The sequence below is a fragment of the Myotis daubentonii genome, chromosome 18, assembly GCF_963259705.1.
Source record: "Myotis daubentonii chromosome 18, mMyoDau2.1, whole genome shotgun sequence".
Taxonomy (NCBI): Eukaryota; Metazoa; Chordata; class Mammalia; order Chiroptera; family Vespertilionidae; genus Myotis; species Myotis daubentonii.
The window spans coordinates 39,403,753-39,426,764 of NC_081857.1; the positions used below are offsets into that span (position 1 = coordinate 39,403,753).

At 48.3% G+C, this 23,012-nt stretch overlaps 1 protein-coding gene across 3 annotated transcripts in view; it reads left to right on the forward strand.

The window, feature by feature from the left end:
* Window positions 1–23,012, forward strand: part of VAV3 (vav guanine nucleotide exchange factor 3) — a 163,723-nt gene that overhangs the window by 12,597 nt on the left and 128,114 nt on the right. For all 3 annotated transcript variants that reach the window (XR_009449880.1, XM_059674535.1, XM_059674536.1), the window contains exon 2: window positions 14,331–14,447. Coding sequence is in view for 2 of the 3 variants with exons in the window: in XM_059674535.1 (XP_059530518.1) it covers window positions 14,331–14,447 (117 nt within the window). In the remaining variant the exon portion in view is untranslated. The remainder of the gene's footprint in view (window positions 1–14,330; window positions 14,448–23,012) is intronic.

Genomic DNA, 23,012 nt, shown 5'->3' on the forward strand with positions numbered 1-23,012 from the left:
TCCGAGAAGGAGCAGGGTTAGAAGAAAATGAAGTAATCTAGGACAAAGGTTGACACATCTGATGAGAGAAATGAAGGGGACAATGAGCTCAGGCCAGAAGAGAGAGAGAGAGAGAGAGAGAGAGAGAGAGAGAGAGAGAGATCCCTCCGGCGGTCCTGATAAGAGAGGGCCAGGGGCCTGGAGGAAAGGAGTGTGACAGGGTCTGAAAGGCTTCCACAAGGATCCAGAAAAGACTGCCAAGTGCTCCTTGGGAGAGTCAGGTCAGGCGGTCTCAAGTAGGAAGGGCTGGAAATTGGTTTTGCATAGCTCAGGGCCAAGTGTGGGTTTGCATTTTGTGCCTTGCCTAAAGGTTTTTGCGAGTGCAGGTTGAAACGCAACTGACTTGTTTTTCCACTGTCAGGAGGAAACCCAGCCAGGGCTATGTGTGCCCTGTGGGGACACCTTCTAGCAGGGGAAGCATTCTCCCATCCCACCGGCTGTAGCCCAGAGATAGAACACTAGCATGTGAGAAGGAAAGCCCTGAGTTTATTGGGGTGACATTGGTTAATAAGATTATGTACGTTTCAAGGGTACAGTTCTATAATACATCATGTAAATATTGTCAGATCCCAAAGGGTCTTGTTCAGGATTTCGGACGCCACCCCCAAGTCACCATGGACTACTTTTGAGAAATGGTGTTCAGTTGAGGCCTACCGAGGTCAGAGGTGACACGCGAACTCATTTTTTTGGTTGATTTTTCTTTGTTAAATGGCATTTAAATATATAAGATAAATATCAAAAATATAAATCTTTGTTTTACTATGGTTGCAAAGATCAAAAAATTTCTATATGTGACACAGTGCCAGAGTTAAGTTAGGGTTTTTCACAATGCTGACACGCCGAGCTCAAAAGGTTCGCCATCACTGGTGTAGGTGTTACAACAGTATCTACGTTATATGAAAGCCTCATCCTGAGTCTTCTTGAATTTTATGAGGATGTTGGATCTTCCTCTGAAAACTGTAGGATGAATGTTCAGAGCTTTTGGCCAGTGGATCATCATATACTTTCTTGGGTGTTGTGTGGACAAGGTGGCCAGGAGGTAAACTGTTGTAGGCGTTCCCTACTCACTTGGCATTCAACGTACATTTCATGAATGCTTTCTGTGTAAATGGTGGAGGGCACCATCCGTGTCAGTCTAAGCATGACATACATGGTCCTTGTCCCCGAGAAGCCATTGAGTCCAGCAGGAAGGAAGTGACATGTAGCTGCTGTAGTCACGCCCCACATTCCTTGTGCAAAGGCCGGAGCGCTCCCCAGTCGGCCTGGAGGGACCCAGTTAGTCATACGCTGGTTTCACCCCTGCCTCCAAAAGGAGGAACACCTCCAGGTGGTGGTGGTGGTGGTTGCTTTTTTTATTTTTGGTAAATAATCACATATATTTTGTGGCATCTGTTTTTCAGATCTCCGGACACTGTGATTGTGTGGTCACATGCCCATATTTATGGAACTAGAATTGTAGCGTGAATGATGGCGCTTTCTGGGGAGGGGGAGGAGAATGGGTGTGTACAGACTGTGTCACCCTAGCCTGGCAGCCTGTGCCCGCCTGCTTGTGCGGCGTGACCATCAGAGCTGTCCCCATGGCCCTCGAGTTTTGCATTGAGAGGGACGCCCTCTCGGCGTCCCTTCCTTTTAACGAATGACTGTGTACAAAGTCGCAAGATAGTTGGGGAGGGAACGCACTGGGAGGAGGTGTGTCTATTCTGGGTGGGTAGAGGGGAGGTGCCAGCCCAGATTCCATCCTGGCAGGGAGGCCTGCTCCAAGGCCTTGCTTTGGCGTCCTCAGCAGCCCTTGGCCCTCTCACACCCAGCATTCTTCTTCAACTTGAAATTCAGGCTCCGTGCAGCAAGCCACAGCCAGGCTTGTGGCTACTCCAGGAGGTGGGCTGTGACTCATTCAGGACTCACGCGGCCAGCTTCGGTTTCCTCCCAGTCAGTTCGGCAAATGAATGAAAGAATCAAAAGCCCCAAATGCAGAGTAAAGCTGAAGGAAAGGAGGCTAGTGATTTGTACACTATCTGCTGTTTCTCTAGATTGTCCTCTTTTTTTTTCTTTTTTTTTTAATCTGGAAGAAAAATTTGTTAGTGTTAAGATTTTAGATCTCTTGTGTATAATATAAAATTGGTTTTGGACTGACCTTTTTGGTTTTAATCTAATCTTACTGTGTAATTCAAATCCTATGCACAGCTAACTCAGGCATTAAGTACAGAATTTTCAGTGGCCAAATGCAGTTTCCTCAAATCTAGGTTGAAAAGGTTTTTGAGTACAATTCAGAGTGTTGCAAGTTGCATTAAGGCATCAATTGGTGATTCAAATTATTTTCATATGTACTTCCCAAGTGTATTTTTTATTATGGCTATACTTTTAGGATATCTTTAGCAAGTCACATTTATTTAGCAAGTCACATTTAAAAATTTTTCCTCATATCCAGGAACTTTAATTATGTCCTTCATTAATTCCCCCCACCCCCAACTTATAGAATTAGGGTGTAGTTTCCAAGGGCACATACATGTGCCCTCAACTTTCACATACGAAAGAAACAGGTCTCTGTCATCAGTCAGCCTCTTTCAGGTTTAGCGACACACAGAGCTCAGGTGTTGCACCTGTTCGATGTCTCTGCCTCCTTTCTTTTCTCACATGGCTTCCTGCTTCTTGGTTCTCCACTCTGGGGATAGTGACATGTTTTTTTTTCTGGAAACATTTATGTTTTTCGATATTTCTTTTAAAAATATTTTATTGATTTCAGAGAGGAAGGGAAAGGGAAAGAGAGATAGAAACATCAATGATGAGAGAGAATCATTGATTGCCTGCCTCCTGCACACCCCCTACGGGGGATTGATCCCGCAACCCGGGCATGTGCCCTGACCAGGAATTCTACTGTGACCTCCTGGTTCACAGGAATGACACTCAACCACTGAGCCACACCGGTCGGGCTTTCTGATATTTCTCGAGTAAACATTTCAGGGTCCTCAGGAACAAATCCAAGCTAGTTTAACTCCACAAAGTCCTGCCCACCCTTATTGGCTCCATCACTCGCCTCCCTTCCCTACACTTGTCTCTTCCACTAGACCAGTGGTTCTCAACCTTCCTAATGCCACGGCCCTTTAATACAGTTCCTCATGTTGTGGTGACCCCCAACCATAAAGTTATTTTTGTTGCTACTTCATAACTGTAATTTTGCTACTGTTATGAATTGTACTGTAAATATCTGATATGCAGGATGTATTTTCATTGTTACAAATTGAACATAATTAAAGCATAGTGATTAATCACAAAAACAATGTGTAATTATATATGTGTTTTCCGATGGTCTTAGGCGACCCCTGTGAAAGGGTCTTTCGAGCCCCAAAGGGGTCACGACCCACAGGTTGAGAACCGCTGGTCTAGACCGTGATGTCAGTAGGCCATGTTTTCTTTCTTCTCCTTGTCGTTGTAAATGCTACTCCTTCTAACCTACTGTCTTTTTACACCTCCCCTCTGGGTTTGTTGGTTAACTCCCAGGTGTTTATTATATGGGGGTAAAGAATGGCAAACTATTCCACTCTGTTCTGAGGGTGTTGGTCCAGACTCACATTTTTCATGATTATTTCTTAGCCGCTAAAGAACTTATGATTCTGAGCTAAGTAGAGGTGTATCTATTTTTTGTCCTAGAGATGACATCTGAGAAAGTCTGGAGTTGTGCAATACTCATATCGAGCCATTTCAGAAGATAACTACAGAGAGTTTGCTCTTACAAGTTTTCAAGGATATTCATATTTTTAAAATGAAGTACACCATAGAGTTCTTACAGTTCCAAGATATGCATATAAGGCCCTTTGAAAATTTCCTTGAGTAAATCCAAGTTTTTCTTGGATTGGAATAAAGAAATAGAGCCTTCTGAGTATGGTTGTGATGATAATGTCAAAAACCATTTTGTACTCTCTGTCCAAACAAGGCTGCCCTGAGACCTGCGGTAGCACTCTCAGATTTTAATCGGATCACTCTTGCCAGCCAAGCTCCGCTAAGGCCAAAGAGGGAAATGGAACACGTGCCCCACTTACTTAGGACTGTGGGAACATTGCTCTGTTACAGACAGTGTTGCTTTATTTTTTCCACATTTTTCAAGCAACAAGATTCAAATTTTATCTTTCAATTAAAATTTAAAGCATTTGCAAATACCGTGGCAGGAAATGGGTAGAGGAGCCTTCACTTTTTTCTCCCTCTAATCTCTGAACTTGGAAGTGAGCTAATGCACGTGAGTCGATTCTGAGGACGTTTGCACCCAGAATTTGACATGAACATATTTTGAGGAGAAGCGGGTCTAAGATACCCAAAACTCCTCCCAGTTGAACTGTATTACAAATGCAGGATGTTTATTTTATTTAAAATTGTTTCCAATTACAGTTTACATTTAATATTAGTTGGTATTAGTTTCAGGCATACAGCATAGCGGTTAGACAATCACATACTTTACCAAGTGGTCCGCCCCTGATATTTCAAGGACCACCTGGCACCCATAGGCTGATTTTCAAAAGCCATCAAATGCAAACAAGAAGAGAAAGGTCATTTGCAATCTCGCCGGCTACAGATCACCCTTGTTTCCTCTCTGGGTGGAACAGGAAAGCAGAAAGCACTGTCAGTATTTCAGCAGGAAGAGGGTTAAGTGGGGAATGACACAGGGAGTGGGTATTGGAAATACCTGATACATGACTGTTGGGAGACCAGGAAGAGCCGGAATCGCAGGAAGCCACCACCTACGAGCTCAGCGACCTGCAGTCCCAGAGCGGATGATTGCCAAGCCCGTCGCCCGCAGCTGCGCAAACATCAGCCTGACCCTCGTCCCCACTTCTGCCTGCCACTGTTGGGGGAGAACCCTGCTTCTCCTCCTCTCTAGCCGTCTCACTCACAGGCGCGCCTCTCGCCCACCCAGCCCACACCGAAATCCCGCTGGCACGGGATCTGGGAGATGTAGCTCCCAGGCTTCCAGCCCCTGGGAAAAGTTGAAAGGGAGGCATGATAGAGAGGACTCAGCCAGGAAGTTGTTATGGAGACAGGGGTGTCCGGGGGGTGGGGGCGGGGTGGGGCTAGGCCCAAGCCCTTTTCATTTTGGAGTTCCACCCCAAACCGTGCAGTATACATGAACGTCCACTAATGCTTCATTCACGTTCGATGCCATTTTCGAGAAACAAGGAGCGTGGTGTGGTGGTGAAGAGCGAAATTAAATGGAAGAGCGCTGTGAGGTGAAAGGTGATGTCTGTCATGTTACAGTCTTCGGACTGTGTTTAAAGCAACAGCAGAACTAAAACTGCTAATGAAATCAGATTGCAGCCTCAGATCTCAGCATATTCTTAAAGCGACGTGACCTCAGGCCGGAGGCTTAGGTCCCTTATCTGTACAATGAGGAAGACGTTATCTCTCTCCACCGTGACTATCCTAGGGAACCCGACATGAGGCACGTGGTACGCCCTCACTCTACCACGGCGAACTAAGCAGTTCTAGATGCGACCTCTCATTCTGAGCTGTGCCGGCCCTGGCTGCATTCCCTGCGGGGCGTGGTGGCCTGTGTTCTGCCTGGTGCCAGATGGGGGAGGTGGGCCAGGGCCGCCCGCCTCCTGCCCCAAAGAGATGGGATGGCCCGAGACGCTTGGAGTGGCAGCTCTGGTGTGGGATTCTCCCCTTGGCTGGGTGATAATGACCGCTTTCTGTTTTCTGAGTCGCATTTGAAGTCTGAATTCACAAAGGTGTCTCAGGAATGGTAATTAGAGAGCACGAAACCAGGATTTTCTCACCGGGGATGTCCTGAGAACTACCCTGATGCAGAGGAAGCAGCGCTGAGCCCCGGGTGTGATGAGAGGGTGTGGAGACCCACCCGGCCTGTCATTTGCTCATTTGAGTGCTGGGAAGAGACAAAAGTATTGTTTAAGCTCTGGAGGGGAAGGTACTTTCGGTAAGGGAAAAAAATCAGATAATATCCTTTAAGAACGATGCAGCATAATACCTATAGACAATGCAGTGTCTCTGTCACATAATGGAATAAGAAATTGCTGTTTAGCTGCAGAAGAATTGAGTTAGGCTGTACATGAGGAAGTTGCTAAAGTTGATTGAGTTAGGTAGGAGGGACCTCAGATATTTCAGGTCGTTTTTTGTTTAAGTAGCATGAGCCACAGAAGAAGCACCGGTGAGTTTTGAACCGGTTGATAGGCCTGCCTGTACATTTTAAAATAATAATAATACACAGATTTCTCTACTTCAGGTAGAAGGCAATGTTGATAGTTTCCTTTCTTTTTTTAGGCCTTCCTTCCTTCCTTCGGTTTATTTAGATGGGGTGAGGCCTCTGGCTTGTTATGCGGCCTTTGCTAGATACTAGATTTTGTACAAATAACAACCCAAAAGGTGTTACTTATGTATATAGTTAAGGGGTTATATAGGATGGTTTCATTTAAATGGCAATTTTAAATTTAATTATAATAATTCCTACTATAATAATCACTGAGACTTGCCTTAGGAATGTAATGTGAAGTACCTGTAAGCAGTTCCTGGGACTATAGACACCATGCCATGTATTTGGGTCTTTCTGTCTATATGTCTGTCTGTCTTTCTTCTTCCCTTCCTTTCCCTTCTCTCCTTCCCTTCCCTTCCTCTTTTCCCTCCCTCCCTCCCTCCCTCCCTCCCTTCCTTCGGCATTAAAAACAAACTAACAAAAGAAATTCATGGCGAGTCCTGAACCAGGTGCTAAGCATGGAGACATGGCCTCAGTCGTTGACAAGACTTCCCAGTTGTAGAGCTCACCTGGACATGTGACATGTGCCATATGCCATGTGCCATGTGCCGCTGGCCATTTCCAACAGCAAGAAAAGAGGCTCAGGAAGCAACCTGTGGTTGAGAAGCTCCCGCTCGGTCGTGGCTGTGGCCACGGTAACAAGCCTCTGCGTTTCTGGGAGCGGCTGTGATGGGCTTGATAACAGCCATTCTTAAAGGATATTATTCAGTGGCTGCAAGGGCCCTTCCCGGCCTTTCTGGACATTAGTGCGTCTCCTAGGAATGGGCACTTCCTCAGAGGCGCTAAGACTTCAGGAATCAGAATACAATGAGCAACTTAAAAAAATATTTTTTATTGATTTTTCTTTTTAAAGAGAGGGAAGGAGAGGGAGAGAAAGAGAGAAACATTGATGTGAGAGGGAAACATCCATCGGCTGCCTCCCACACCCCCCCCCCCCCCCCCCATCAGGGATTGAGCTCTAAACCTGGGCATGTGCCCGAACTAGCAACTTTTTGGTGCATGGGATGACGCCCAACCAAATGAGCCACATGGGCTAGGACACGATGAGAAACTTTTGATCTGGGAATTTTCCTTTTATGATATAGGAGCAATCCTTTGATGATCTCAACATTCCAGTGGCACTTTTTTCTTCAATAAGCTCTTGACCTATATATATGAAGCAGCTTTTACAACACGAGTTTCTGTCTAGTGCAGCGGTTCTCAACCTGTGGGTCGCAACCATTGGAAAACACATACAGCATAGCAGATATTTACATGACGATTCATAACAGTAGCAAAATTACAGTTATGAAGTAGCAACGAAAACAATTTTATGGTTGGGGGTCACCACAACATGAGGAAATGTATTAAAGGGCCGCGGCGTTAGGAAGGTGGAGAACCGCTGGCCTAGTGCTTCCTTGGGTGGCCATGCTTGACTTGAATATATTTGTTAGGTTGGATTATCACATGAATCTTTAACCTTTCCTTACAGAAGGCAGAAAAGCAAGCAAGCAAGCTAGTAAGCAAACAAACAAAAAAGCAAAAAAAAAAAAAAAAAAGGCAATATTTTCTTTTTTAAAGAAGTGGCTTCATTTTATTAAGAAGATTATAGATTTTCTATCTTAGAAAGCAGTATTAAAAATCAGCAGCAAAACTTAAGTATTTGAAATATAAATGATGAAGTTATTTCTTAAAATAACTTCGAATCAACTGAAAAACCAATGTGCTTTATAAATATGCCTTTGAAAGTAGTTTCCATATGATCGTGGTGAGTATATTGGCTCAGTGGATTGCAATCTGAGTGCAAAGTATGCCGTTCCATTTATAAAAAGTATAAAAGTATTGAAATGTCAGAGGCCGTTAATAGCATCCTCAGTGAACAGTTCTGGGCCTGTGAAAGGCACTTGGGTAGGCACTGGGAGCATTGTTGTTTGAGAGCTATTTCAGGCTAGTTAGAGGCATACCCAAGGCTTTCTCTAGAAAGCAAAAATACATATAAGTATACGGTAGCACATGCCAGTGGTTACCCGCACGCAACTTGGAGGCTAGAGAATTGGATGAGGGCCCTGATTTGGGGTAGGAACGCTTCATTGAGAAAGTGGTGTATGACGGGAGGGCGGACCTGAGATAGGCGGCGAGCAGGAGGGTTCTAGGTAAGGCTGGCCTGTCAGGTTGTGCCAGACATAGGGCACTGCATTCCAGGGGTCTCATTCCCATCCCCAAGTCGATGTAATTTATTCTTCCTGAATGTGAAGCAAACATGATGCAATCATCCTCTTTGGACAAGTGGTATAGAGTGGATGATGAGCAAAGTCAACGTAAGGGTGGCAAGTATGTGGTAACAGCTCTGGGCCCTTCTGCTACCCCGATAATGTCAAATAGTCGTGAACATCCAATCACAGGCAGCCTTTTTATGGCTCACATTAGCAACTTAGCTCGGAACTAGGTCAAACCTTTGGAGCCCACACGCTGTTCAGCCTGCTGGCCTTGGCCTTGGAGGTTGGAATCATGGACAACAGAGGTACTCACATCTTCTCTGCTTACGGCACGTTTAGCAACTGTGATTTCCCCCCCATTTCACCGCTGGGCCCAACAACAACAAAACAAGTCACCCAACATTTAATTTTAAAATTACAGTTGATGTAAAATATTAGGTTATTTCAGGCATACAACCCCGTGATTAAACATTTACATAACTCAGGAAGCGATCCCCCCGATACATCTAGTACCCACCTCGTGGCATTCATAGTTACTGCAGTATTATTGGCTGTATTCCCTGTGCTATACTTCCCTTCCTGGGGACTATTCTGTAACTACCTAATTGTATTTCTTAATCCCTTCATCTTTTTCACCCATTCATCCCCCAGCCACCCTCCCCTCTGGCAACCATCAAAATGTTCTCTGTACCTATGAATCTAAAAACCCTAGCATTTTTGTTTTTAAGTTGTTAGTTCTAGACAACTTCATGGTTGTTTGGGAAAGAAAAAAATATAGCCCTAGCCAGTGGATAGAGCGTTGGCCTGCGGACTGAAGGACCAACCCCAGGTTTGATTCCGATCAAGGGCATAGGCCTGGGTTGTGGGCTCGATCTCCAGTAGGGTGCGTGCAGGAGGCAACCAATCAATGATTCTCTCATCATTGATGTTTCTATCTCTCCCTTCCTCTCTGAAATAATAATAAAAAATATGTATTAGAAATAATAATAAAAATATGTATTATACATACATACATACAGTATACACACACATATACATATACATACTAGTATATGTTTTTAAAAGAATACAGACAAATTGAAAGGAAAAAGGTTTTATTCTTAATTTCCTTCTTAAATACCCATAGCTACTTACCTGTTGGGCATGGCACAACTTCCCTCATCACTCACACACCGGCGCCCCCCACTTCTGGTCCTGCATTGATGGGCTCCGTACTGCTTTCTAATCACAGCAGCTGCCGTGCACCCAGCTTCACAGAGGCAGGCCGTGGCAGGAGCACCGTGCGACCTACGGTTGGGACTTCGCACTGACCTGAACCAGTGGTTTGTGTCGCATCTGACGGGTGTGGAGCATTCCTGTGATTTTCTTGAAAATCCGAAATGCCCTGCAGTGTCCCGGGTGTTTGCTGTGGTGTTCCAGGGCACGTGGGTGCGTAATTTGGGAACCACATCGTAATCTCACATCTCGATCGTGGGAGAGAGACTGGAGATGACTTGCCTCCTGGTCTGGGTAGTGACCCAGGTCAGTTGTCAGATGGCACGGCTGGGTGCCCAGCCGTGTCAACTCTCCCTCCCTTGTCACAGCACCCGTGTTTATAGCTGCATTTCCCCTGTGGGTCTGACTTCTGTTTACAGCCCAGTCATCCTTGCTGAGTCCAGCATCCTGCATTTTATAGCCAGTTGTTCGGTTTTGTGTGCAAGTGGGTGACACAGTTATTACCGAGTCTCCGGTGTGGAGCGGAGGCTTTACATAAACCGTGCTCACCTAAAGCATACAGGGCCAGGGATGCTCAGACAGCATGGCCGAGCGAGTCTAGAACGTGTGGGCTGGTTCCCTGGGAGCTGAATCACACAACAACATAAATAGTGTGTGGAAGTGGCAAGTCGGTCGGTCAGTCCACGGAGGTCACCAAGTCCCCGCCGTGATGTCGGAACCTCTGGGCCTGAGGATGTCAGAGAGCAGTGAGGCCGACCTTACCTGCATCACCTCTTTCTGTTGCGAGTGACCCATGCTGAAGCCAAGGGCGGAGGGGCTGGTTCTTCTGACAGAACTGGCCCGTGTGATTGGCCCCTGTGATCTGGGAGCAGCCTGGTGCTCAGACTTGGGTTTCTACATACCATTTGCAGGAAAAGGAGACAGACCTGCTTGGAGAAATGGCTGATTCCAGAACCAGAGCAGAGGAACTGGGAGGTGGGCTGGGACAACTTGGTTGCAGGAAAGAGTCATGTCCAGAGGACACTGGGCGTGGTTTGAAGGCACCCCCAGTTGTCAGATTTGGGACAGTCTGAACAGCAAACAGAATGATGGCAATTGATTGTTGTTACACAAGAAAAAAAAAGTGCATGGAGGAGTAGAAAGGCGGAGACGGAATGAAAGAATTAGAAAAAGCACCCCTTTGCAGTCCCAAAATGGAATAATGGAGGCAACAGTTATCAACGAATGCTATAAATCCATGATGAAAAATAATTGGGAAATAGGACAGCCACATGGTTCCAAATTCTCACCCCAGGTTTTTTTTTGTTTTGGGTTTTTTTTTTCTTTTTTCTTTTTACTGATATAAAGGGGGACATGTACCTTTACAACAGAGAGATGTGGCAGTATCCATCTAAACCAGTGGTTCTCAACCTTCTGGCCCTTTAAATACAGTTCCTCACGTTGTGACCCAACCATAAAATTATTTTCGTTGCTACTTCATAACTGTCATGCTGCTACTGTTATGAATTGTAATGTAAATATCTGATATGCAGGATGGTCTTAGGCGACCCCTGTGAAAAGGTTGTTCGACCGCCAAAGGGGTCGCGACCCACAGGTTGAGAACCACTGGTCTAAACCAAGTGATCAAGCTTACCATCAGTAATAACGGGACAGCATAACATTCCGTGTGCTCTGATGTGATGAAAGAGAAGGTTCACAATATGAGAGTATTTTTGCCAAAAAGTGTTTAGCTCTAGACTTAGCTTTTGGTTCACAGGAAATACATGGGATGGACGAACAGATTTCAATAATAAGACTGACAGAGTACGTGGATTAAGGGGTGATCAAATTTGAGGAGTGCCTGGAAAAGCGGGAGTGTACAGGGACCTTTGTCAAACCCAGCAAATATTTGTGGGACGGAGTGGAATCGAACTAGTTAAGGGGTGAGTCAGGCGAAGACTGGTTCTAGACAGAAGGGAAGGCCTGTTTTAAAATCCGATTCTATGCCTGCATAATGGCCACATTTCACAGAATATACAGTATTTTACTTTCAGCGGTAATACTTGCTTTCTGAATTCAGGGCCAGAGCGCTGGGTGGAAGTCCCGGTCGCCTTTCCCACACGGGGCCTCTGACTTGGGCGAGGACTCTTCGGGAGGGGCGGGTGCAATTATGTTCTGCTCCTGGGTGAGCGATGAGTCGGGCACTTAATTATGTCAAAAGAGCAGTTGCAGAAGCCGCAGGAGAGTCATTATTGTCCGTCTTGGCTGAATGCAAGGCTTTTAATCTGTAAAGAAGTGCTTCTGTGCGGCAGGGCTGCACGCAGAGCCACGCCGTGTCCTGCCGGCCTCCCGGGATGTTCAGGGTGCACGCAGGCCCTGCGTCCGCCACGGCTGCTGCTTCCCTGTGGCCCTCGCCCCTGCGGCCTCAGCATCTGAGGGGGGTTCCTGTTAAAGGGTAGCAGTCCGTGTCTGAGTTAAGCCCCTGGAAAAATCTGGGTCTTTCAAGTGGAGAGGAAGTAAAATGTGCCTCTTGAGAATTCAAGGACAAACCAAGGTGAGACACAAAACAACCACATAAAACATCCACGGGCTGAAAGGAAAGAAACGCGCCGCAGGCGTAGCTCAGGGGCCTCTCGCGTTCTGGAGGTGGATAATTTTATGTCACGTGCCCCATGGCGGGTGATAGTTCCACACAGGACGCGTTCACTGAGGGGTGCGTGCACTTGCTTGGGTGGGTCGGTGTTTTTGACAGTGACACTGAGTTCTGGTGGTGTTTGCAGCGTCCCTGGCGTCTGCCTGCCCTCGGCGCCCCAGGGCTGTTGATGAGCCTCGGGGGCTCTGTCCAGGCTCAGCTTTTCCACAAAAAAAAGACACTCTGTTCCCTGTGACTGGCCCATGTGGTCTGGGAGCAGCCTCGTGGCCATTCAAGGCTTCATTGGGGTGACTGTCCCTCTCTCGCGCGTGACTAGCTTTCCCCGCGCTGTCACGCTATTCCCATCAAAATAGGGTCATGTCGGAGCAGCTCCATTGTGTTTGAAAAGTCCTCCTCCCTCTCTCTCTCTCTCTCTCTACCTCCTCAGCCCTCTGTTTCCTTTTGCAGCAAATTGCGAGAGCCTGTATTTTCTCTTCACCTCTTCTCTTCCCGTTGTCTCTTGAACCTGCCGCCATCCGCCCTTCATCCCAGTCCCCACGCGGCCGCTGCTTTTGTCTCGGCGGACCCGGGGCCTGCACACTGCCGGCTCCGTGCACAGCGCTGGGCCGGATCTTACCTGACCATCAGCGGCTGCTGACCCAGCTCACCACTCCTCCTTCCTGGCAACACGCGCTTTCCGTGCTTCAGGGCAGAGCCGTTCCCTGGGCTGTTCTCTCTCCCTGGTCGCTCTGCTCACCCTGGTGGGTTCCTCCTCGTCTCCTGGCCTCCTAAGCTTCCCTGGCCCCAGGCCCTCTCCTCTCCTCCCCTCTGCCTTCTCCCTGGTTATGTCAGACAGCATCGTGGTGAAAACCACGGTTGTGTATACTCTGTGTGTGGAGTGCACACCTGTACCCCGGACTCCAGACTCGTCCACTTCCTATGGGATGACGAACGGGCATCTCAACTCCAGCGCAGCCAGATGTAACACCCGTCTCCCCTGGGCCTCTCTCACTCGGATCATTGCAATAGCCTCCTATCAGGTTTGCCCGTCTCCGTCCTTGCTCAAGCCCCTTCTACACTACATGCAAGACAGCCTGAAAGACCCTTTAAAAATATCAGATTGCGTCCCTCCTCTGCTCCCAGGCCTCCTGTCTCAGTCGGAGTACAGACCTGTCCAACAGGGTCCTTCATTCTCGATCCCGTTTCCCTCTGCTCACCTTCCCCCTCTGCTGGCCACGCAGCAGCCCAGGCCATGTCGCCCCTTCCTCAGACATCCTCAGTCACTGCTGCCGTGGGGCCTGGGTAGAGGCTGCCTTAGGCAGGAGGCTCTGTCCTGGATTCTTCCTGGCCTGCGCCTCACACCTCAGGTCCCTGCTTACCTGTCCTCTTCTCTCTGACACCTTCCTTCTCCAACCTTCCCATTGAAGCTCACTCCCACCACCCTGATCAGCCCTCCCAAATCCTCCTCCTGGCTTTATTTTTATTATTTTTATAAAATATATTTTCATTGATTTCAGAGAGGAAGGGAGAGGGAGAGATAGAGACATCAGTGATGAGAGAGAATCATCAATCAGCTGCCTCTTGCACGCCCCCTGCTGGGGATCAAGCCACAATCTCAGCGGGCTTGTGCCCTTGACCTGGAATTGAACCATGACCTCCTGGTTCAGAGGTTGACACTCAACCACTGAGCTACGTGGGCTGGGCCCGGCTTTATTTTTTTCAGCTGCGCGTAGCTCCACATGAAAATAAAAATACTAACGTTTCTGTTGCCGGGTTTGTTCTTGTCCGTCTTCGTGGAACAGGAGGTTCACGAGGACAGACATCTCGCTGCCTTGGTCACAGCGTGTCCCCGGGGCCCGGGACGGGTGGCTGCTTGGGAGATCCTGCTGCAGGGCCTTGAGCAGCAGCCCGAGACTGAGGGCTTCCTCCCGGGCGCTTTGTACGGCGTTCCGGGAGCGACCGAGGCCAGGCGGCATGGGCGCGCGGCCTAACAGTGGCTGTTTCTGCCCCTCAGTTCCTCTGTTTGAAGAACATACGGACCTTCCTGGCCGCCTGTTGCGAGACATTCGGAATGAGGAAGAGCGAGCTCTTCGAGGCCTTCGACCTGTTCGATGTCCGGGACTTCGGGAAGGTAATGCTGCGTTTTATTTTTTCATGTGTTTTCTTTTTTTTAAATTGGAGAACCTTTAAGCAAATACTTGTTTCTTATCTTGTTGAAGTAGGACATGTGACTTAAGTGGCCTGCATGTCTGAGGACCAGTATCGTTTCCCTCCAGTTCTCTCTCTACCCCAAAGACTCCGCGTTTTTGGAAGTTGGGGATGTTCTGTGGCCCCTCTCTATTTTGACTTGGGGAGGTGACTTGGGGAGGAAACGAATCACTGAGATGTTTGAGATGGTTAAATGACTCCTTCACTAATAGCTATTTCCAAGGACGATTGTTACAGGGAATGTTTTCATGTTATGGCTCTCGTGTGTGCCCCCAACACTGATGTGTACGAGGTGACTGGAATCACCCTTTCAGAAGTGATGGCCACTTATTCTGTAGTCTTTGGGCATAAAGTTAAACTTCTTACGTGTGAGAAGCCATAAAAGAGACAGGCAATGACGTGAGTCTCCATGTCCCCACCCCCTGCCTCCGGTCCTCCTGTGAACTCTGAGGCCCCCCTCCCCCCCTAAAGCCCCACCTGCATCCCGGCAGGACCGGGGCAACCTGTGCTGGTGTCCCTCTCCCTGTGTGTCCCCCTGGGACTCCGCCTGGCCTCCGGTCACAGGAAAACTCCCCCACCCAAGGCTCCTCGGCTTGGCTTGCAGTGGGTGCAGGGGGCCTCGGGGGCCGCCCTGGTCCTGGCTGGAAAGGTCCTCATTGGCGAGTGCCGGCCATGGATCAGCCACTAACACATGTCCCGTCTATTTTTACTGCCCAGGATGAAGCGTTTGACATGTAAATCTCTCTTTTTATAATTTTCTGTTTGAACTCCCACTCTTGTTAGAAGTTTGATGTTTCTTCCTCGAAGTATTTTCCATCCTGAATTATTCTAGAGCCTCCGGGGTGTTTGTGGCCCACGGGGCCCTAATTAGCCTCACTTCCAGCACCGCCTGGCACTCCCTCTCCAGCCCAGGTCCGCCAGCCGGTGCCCTTGAAGATGGGTCCTGCGAGGTTCCTTGGGCGGCTCTGACACCCCCCGCCCGCTGCCTTCTGTGCCCACAGCACTTTATTTAGCCTCCGTGGTGACCCGCCGGGCCACATCCCCCCCAGCTGTGTGGCGAGTTCTCTTCAGGGGCTCCTGGGTGCTTTCCTGCCAGCGCACTTGGGTCAGGGTCTCCTTATTATTAACCGGCTGCCTCCTGCACACCCCCTGCTGGGGATCGAGCCTGCAGCCCAGACATGTGCCCTGGACCAGAATAGAACCCAGGACCCTTTCATCCACAGGCCGATGCTCTATCCACTGAGTCAAACCGGCCAGGGCGGGGTCTCCTCATTCAACCTCTATGGAGGTGCCGACTCCCACTGTCCGAGCAGCATTGGGGACCTCTGGTCTCCTTCCTCCCAGAAGGCCCGGACTTTCCTGCTCATCAGCCGACTGCCAGCCTGCAGCCGGCCCAGCCCACCAGGGTCCCCAGGAGACCACCTGTGTCTGCCCACAAAGGCCGCCTCCCGCCTCCCGTCCGACAGCCGGGGCTTGCCTGTATTTCCATAACTAAGCTCTCCAGTGATTCCCTCCGGACAGAGAAAGCTTGGTCCGGGCCTCCTTTGTGTCTGTTCGGCGGAGAAGGGGCAGCAGCCCCTGGCCTTCCCCAATGTGGGGTCTGAATGGGGGGTCTGGTCGCTGGCGCCATTGCGGCCTCGGCCTCGGCAGCAGGATCCTCCTTTGTTTTTGCACAGAGCGACCTTTTGAGGAGCCTCTCCGTCTCTTTCACTGTCTTTGCTGGTGTATTTCACCCGGGCAGTTAACACCAGGCAGATTTTCCCATTCTCACCGCGTCTTACAGAGCCCTAGAGCCCGGGCCATGCACGGGTCATTCTTCACACGCCAGTGATTATTCAAGTGCATGTTGGGTCTGCTTTCTAGTAGTTTTTGAGCCAGTTCACAAAACCCTTCACTGTTTTCGAACCTTACTACCGTTGAAAACTTCTAGAAGGGCATTGCCCAAGGAACCCCATTGTCTTGAGAAATGTGAATGGGTAGCTTCGGAAAAAACACCCTTGTTCACATGAGTTGGGTTAACACTGCAGGCCATGTCCTCCCTCTGTGGGAGGGGTCTGGCACACTAAAGGCACTGACAAGTCCTGCTTATGAGACTGAAGCAAATTTTGTGTGTGGTTGCAAACTATGCAGACCTTTCCCAGAGCAGCGGCAAGAGGGCCCAGGGTGAGCTCTCATTAGGGCTGGATATGACCTGTGAAAGGTAAGGAGAGAAAACAAGAGGAAATAACGGAGCAGGTGCAACTTAGCACCCCCCCCCCCCCGGCCCCCCTTCTTTAAATGAATATAAGAAAAATCTAATGGCATTTACACTCACTTTCTGTAGATCTATTTTGCAACCCAGTCAGTATTTTGTGTTGCATTTTTTTCGAAGGTTTTCACTATGTTTGTCCATTCTTCATTTTCCCTGTATTTCATTTTTGGTGTTTTTGGCACTTGCTGATGATCAGGTGGAGACTTGGTCTCTCTGGAACACTTCAAACCTTTTTTGGTGTGTGTGTGTGTGTGTGTGTGTGTGTGTGTGTGTGTGTGTGAGAGAGAGAGGGATTATTTCTTTTAAAAATGGAAATATTTATTGTTTTGTACTAGGAAACTTTCTAGGAATCGGTTTCTGTGTTTCTGCAAATACATGCTGTTTAGTACATGCATCCTTCCATTTCAGCTGTGCTCAGAGACCCTCAGCCCTGTCCTAGTCCTTTCAGTGTAGTTTATCCAGGGCGCACACATACGGAGCTCACAGAGTCTAATCTGCCGCCATCAGTGGTGAAGGTGATGGCTGGGAAGTCCCCGGGGCTTGGTTAACTCCATTAGGTGGCATTACAGACCCTCGGTGATGCAGACCCTCGGCCTTCAGGCCTTCAGCTGTGTGCGTGTGTGTTTCCTACGAACGGGCTCCTGTGGAGAAGGAGGGCGGTGTTTTCCGCGTTTATTCTCCCGGTTATCTTCTGAGCGGCTGTGCACATCTGTGGGCCTGGGAGCCCTGGCGCTGGCCCAGGGGCAGAACGGAGCGGGGGTGGGACTGGTGCATGCGTCCTCTGCGCAGGGCGGCAGGAAGTCAGCTCAGGAGCGTTCTGACCACCGAACAGCTGCAGGAAACAATTCTTGAAGCAGCTGCAGCGGTGGGTCAGCCACGCACGCTTCCTCCGGAGAGCCGCCAGCTCTGAGTCACTTGTTTTCCACCTGAGCACCGGGTCTTCGGAGGATTGCAGTGGAGACGTGTGGGTGCACTCTGGACCTTCCGCTGCTTAGACGGCCCCTGGGGCCTGGAAGGTCCCACTGAATCGGTGTGTCCGAGGACCAGAGGTGCCAGGACCAGCTGGTGGGCGGGGCCGTCGGAATCACTGGGTTAGAATGAATGGATGGCATTTGCATCTCCCAGGTGTTCTCCTGGAACTGCGTGCGCCCAATTGCACACTCAATGTGCTGGGTGACCCCGGCATCCACTTTACCTTGCTGGTCTCCTCCGGGGTTTCTGTGTAAAGGAGCTGAGGGGTGATGCTTGCTGCTCTGAGTGGGCAGGTGCCTTATAGATTGCTTCCACTCTGTAGCTGCCTCTCATAATGTGCCTTAGGGTGACCACCCTCGCGTGGTTGTATTGTGGTATGGGAGGGTAGAGTCCGCCATTGTTACTGGTCAAGTCTAGGTTAGTTTTTTTGTGTGTGTTAATCCTCACCAGAGGATATTTTTCCATTGATTTTTTAAAAAAATATATTTTATTGATTTTTTACAGAGAGGAAGGGAGTGGGATAGAGAGTTAGAAACATCGATGAGAGAGAAACATCTATCAGCTGCCTCCTGCACACTCCCTACTGGGGATGTGCCCGCAACCAAGAAACATGCCCTTGACCAGAATCGAACCTGGGACCCTTGAGTCTGCAGGCTAACGCTCTATCCACTGAGCCAAACCAGTTAGGGCTCCATTGATTTTTTAAGAGAGGGTGGAAGGGAGGGGGAAAGACAGAAACATCAATGTGAGGGAGACACATCAATTGGTTGCCTCCCACATATGCCCTGATCAGGCCTGGGGATTGAGCCCGCAACCCAGGTACGTGACCTTGACTGGAATCGAACCAGGGACCCTTCAGTCCACAAGCCGACGCTCCATCCACTGAGCAGATGGCCAGGGCAGTCTAGGTCAAGTTTTAATGATGATTGATAGCATCGGGTGTGGGTTGGGTAAAGTTACAAAAATGCACTGATGGCCAGATCCAGGTCGGAATGAACTCTGCGTCTGCCCCTGCTGTCTCTGAAGCTTAACATCGCTTTACTAAAATCACTGCTGCTGATTTTCTAGTGGCCTTTAGGTTTTTGGGAGGAAGCAGCAGAAAAGCATGGATTTATTGACTGTCAGATGATAGAGCACAATTTCTTAGAGAGCTAATAAAGTATAATTTCATGACATTGTAGATAGTGAAACTACTATGAACTGTAATAAAAGGGAGACAGTATTAATGAACATTGCTTTTTCAAAACATTTGTTTTCACTTGGAATTTGGTCAGTAGCCTGCCCCAAGACTTTCATAAGTAAGTAGACATTTTGGTAGATAAATAAGCAACCAGGCACACACACCATCTTTTCTACACTGCTCTGGGCTCACAGTAGACTGCCTTCTGTAGTACCGGAAAGATTCTTAGGGCACAGAAGTTTCCCACGGAGCAACAGTTCCAATTAGTGGATGGTGAATTATTTAGAAAATCATCATTAATAATCCATTTTTCTACCCATGGACCCTGGAACAGCATAGAATTAATTCATAACTCTTCTATGGGACAATCCCTCAAACACATGAAGATCGTTATCATGCTCCGCTAAATCTCTTCTGAAATCTTTCCATTTTGTTTATAACCTGCCCAAATCTGAGAATAACTTGAAATATCTTATCAAGACAGCACACATCACATGAGCAGTTAACGATTACAACATTTCAAACCGAGGAAGTGATGAGAAGCTAAATGGAGGAAAGGGGGCTGTCACCAAACCCCCGCATCCGAGGATGAAAGTTATCGCCCAGCTGTCCTGAAAAGTCAGGACAAAAACGTAATTCAGAAAGCGAGCTTTTGAACTAGCCGCAAAGCCTTTGTGTCCAGTAGACCTTGTACAGAACAAAATACAAAGTCTCAGAATGAAAAAAATTACAGAAATAAACCTACAGAATTATAGAAAGACTACTATTCAAAACAGTTGTGAACATTAGACATCTGCTTTATCTGCCACTGTTATATGCACATACTTTGCTAAGAGGCTTAAAACAGATGCACGTTGTATATAAGGTTTTCAGCATAATGCCTAACACATGAGAGGGTGCAAAAAAACGGGAGCTGATAAAATATATGTTTAAACATTATTGGGCAGAGGCAGTGACTTCTTATGAACCCACTGTTCCCCTTTCCTGACACGAAACCTCTCTTTCACTACTGTTTGCATTGCGTAGTGTGCATCCCTTTGAGGTCAGGGTATGGACTGAATTTCTCTGCGGAAGCAAACAAGAACGAGAGGAAAATGTAGATAAAACAACATGCATGAAACATTTACTACGGATGGCTCCGTAATAATCAGCAGCCTCGCTATCGTTTGTGACCCATTAGAACTGCATTACATGCAGGCTGAACCATGTGAAATTGCTAATATTTGACACACTTGCAGTTTTACGCGGTTTAACCCAATATTTTGGCTCTGGATGGCTTATGAAGAAGATAAGTAATTGTTTTAAAATGAGAAGAGCTGTCAGTGTGGATGATGGAATTGATATTTTCTGCATGCTTCTGTTTTTTGTGTGTCTGTGGTAAAACTAGAACCAAATGAGCGTGTGTTGTAGGGCGTATGTTTTTCCTTCAACATAAAAGGGGAACTTGGAAACAGCAGCGGCACTACTTCTGTTTCTGTAAGAGAAAAAGTTCTTGGAATTAGTCAGGGGACCCGGCTTTGTGTCATGCAGAGCCCTCCAGTTCTGTCTCCTGGATTGGCGGGCCTGTCCTTGGTTAAATCCTCTCGTGGCTCGTCAACCAAAATAGAGTGTTGACTATTTATTTGAAAATCCACACGGTCACAAATCTGGCTCACTTTTAGCAGGCTGTGTGTTAATTAACATAAGGTCTGTACTCATCTACCCAATTCTTTTTTTTTCTTAAATATATTTTTATTGATTTCAGAGAAGAAGGGAGAGATAGAAACATCAATGATGAGAGAGAATCATTGGTTGGTTGCCTCCTGCACACCCCCTACTGGGGATTGAGCCCACAATCCGGGCATGTGCCCTTGACCGGAATCAAACCTGGGACCCTTCAGTCCACTGACGCTCTATCCACTGAGCCAAACCAGCTAGGGCACATCTACCCGATTCTTTATGAAATTGTAATTCTATCTTGACAAATGAATACACATTAGTACTTACTGCTTAATACTGTTATGTCGGCCTTCCCAACTTTTAATTTCCTCAAGAATAGTGAGTTGTGGTGTCAAAGATAGATTTAAGTTTATTTTCTAGACTCTTCTTTTGTCTGGAAAGGAAAAAGTATTCTAAGCCAGAGATTGGGCATAAGAGCTTTGGAAAACATTGCATGCTGTTTCCTTGTCCGCCGATGGTAGCACCCAAGGTGGTGGGTACCAGGCGCTCTTTTTAGTAGCGCATTTGGGGATTTTGCACTTGCAGTGGCTCCACCCATCTAGCCAGCCCATTGTTTCCCAGGCAAGCACCTCCCTGCATCACCCCAACTTCACTGCCCATGCACCCATCCCCCCTTTGTTCATCCCTTCCCCCAGTGATCTGCAGGGAATGGACCGGCGGCTCCCTGGGGAGTGTGAAGTTGCAGCTGCCTGGTGAAGCTGCCCAGATGACCACGCTTATACTATCTGGCCTCCCCCTTGCCCTCTTCCTATTATTAATACCAATAAACTGGCTAATTATGACGATAGCAAAGCGAATAAAATGGAAGCAATTTCTCTCTAGTTCTCAAAATATTACATGGCACAAGCACTGTATTGATACAGCCATGCACTTTGCTGGTGGGTAAATTCCCGTTTGTTGAAGTACCTTTAGCTGATAGCGCTGAAGGTTGACATCAGATACATTTTTAAAAAACAACTTATTTATCATCTGCTTCATTCCAGCTCCACCCTGACTGGCAGGAGTTCTGTTCCAGGGTCTGCTCCCTTCGGGGCAGCGTCCTGCGGGGTCCCTTCTGTTTCCCTCTCACTTCCTGTGCGTTTAAAGAGCCCTCACCGAGCACAAGTACAGCGCGCGGGGCGACTCTTTCTTTCTCTTACAAATAAAGATGGAAACCGTCTCCTCCTGAGCCAAGTCTCAAACGAACACAATGCTTTCCCCTTAATTGGCAGCACAAGTGAAATGAACGGTAACATGCAGTTTATTATTGAGACATAAGACTGGCTTTTGTTTTTTCCTTAGGGTTTTCCTGGTTAAGATGGGCTCGGTATTGTAATTGAATTAAAACGGAATAGGTATGGGGGAGACCATTTCAGAGGACATCCTCTCAAGGCCAGGGGAGGCCGACACAGCAAGTGCATGCAGGCTCAGAGTAAGCCCCCCCCCGCCCCCCCCCCGCCTCCTGTCGCCTGCCCCTGACTTTGGGACTGCGGGGCTGTTCAGTTTCCGGGGGGGGGGGGGGGGGGGCAGCGGCTTGGCTCCATCCCGGCTGCACCTTGCGTCTTTTCTGCTGTTGCTGCGTCACCGCCTGGAATGCTAGGGACCTCTTCTCCCCCAGGTTCTGGAGCTGCCTACCTCCCAGCTACCCGAAAGGAAGCGGGCGTGATAGACTTTGTTAGAGGCTTGGACATAGCAGGGAGAGTTCACGGTTAGGAAGCAAACCCTCAAAAATGGTTGATCATTCTGATCGTTTTCTAAGTTCAAAGAAAGAAAACTTTGATAACACTGAAAGGTTAAAGTCGGTGGTGCGTGGGGACCGCGAAATAGCCATTTCAGATGGTGGATAAAGAAGAATTGAATTTATTTAAGGAAAAAGGGATGGGGGATGGGACCATTGAGAGGGAAGGGCTCCACAGCACTGAGCCAAAGGGTACTGGGTCCATAAGAGCAGCAAAAACATACTTAGGACAGTGCAACAAGGAAGGGCTCAGAAGCAACAGAGCGCCGAGGCGGGCTGCTGTGGCTCACTGGGCAGTCAGAGAAAAGGGGCCTTGGACACGGGCTCAGGGGCTGAGCCTGGATGAGCTGCCGCTGCCCATTGCTCCCCTGGTTGCAAGTCTCATGGGGTCCCTTGGAGGTTCGGGGATGCGCGCCTGTGGGGGGAGGAGAGGGGGGAGGGAGTGGCATTGGCCCTTTGTCCTGAGAGCATCCCTTTCCTGCAGGTGGGAATCTTGGGGGAGGGTCTCCACAGAAGATTCCTCAGCTTTGCAGGCGTGCTCTCTCGGCGTGGTCTCCCCTGATTGGTCAGGGCCCGGGCAGGGTCATTAGTCAGCGTAGCTCAATTTACTTTCCTATGATTTTCTTTTTAGTTTAAATGTGAACATTTA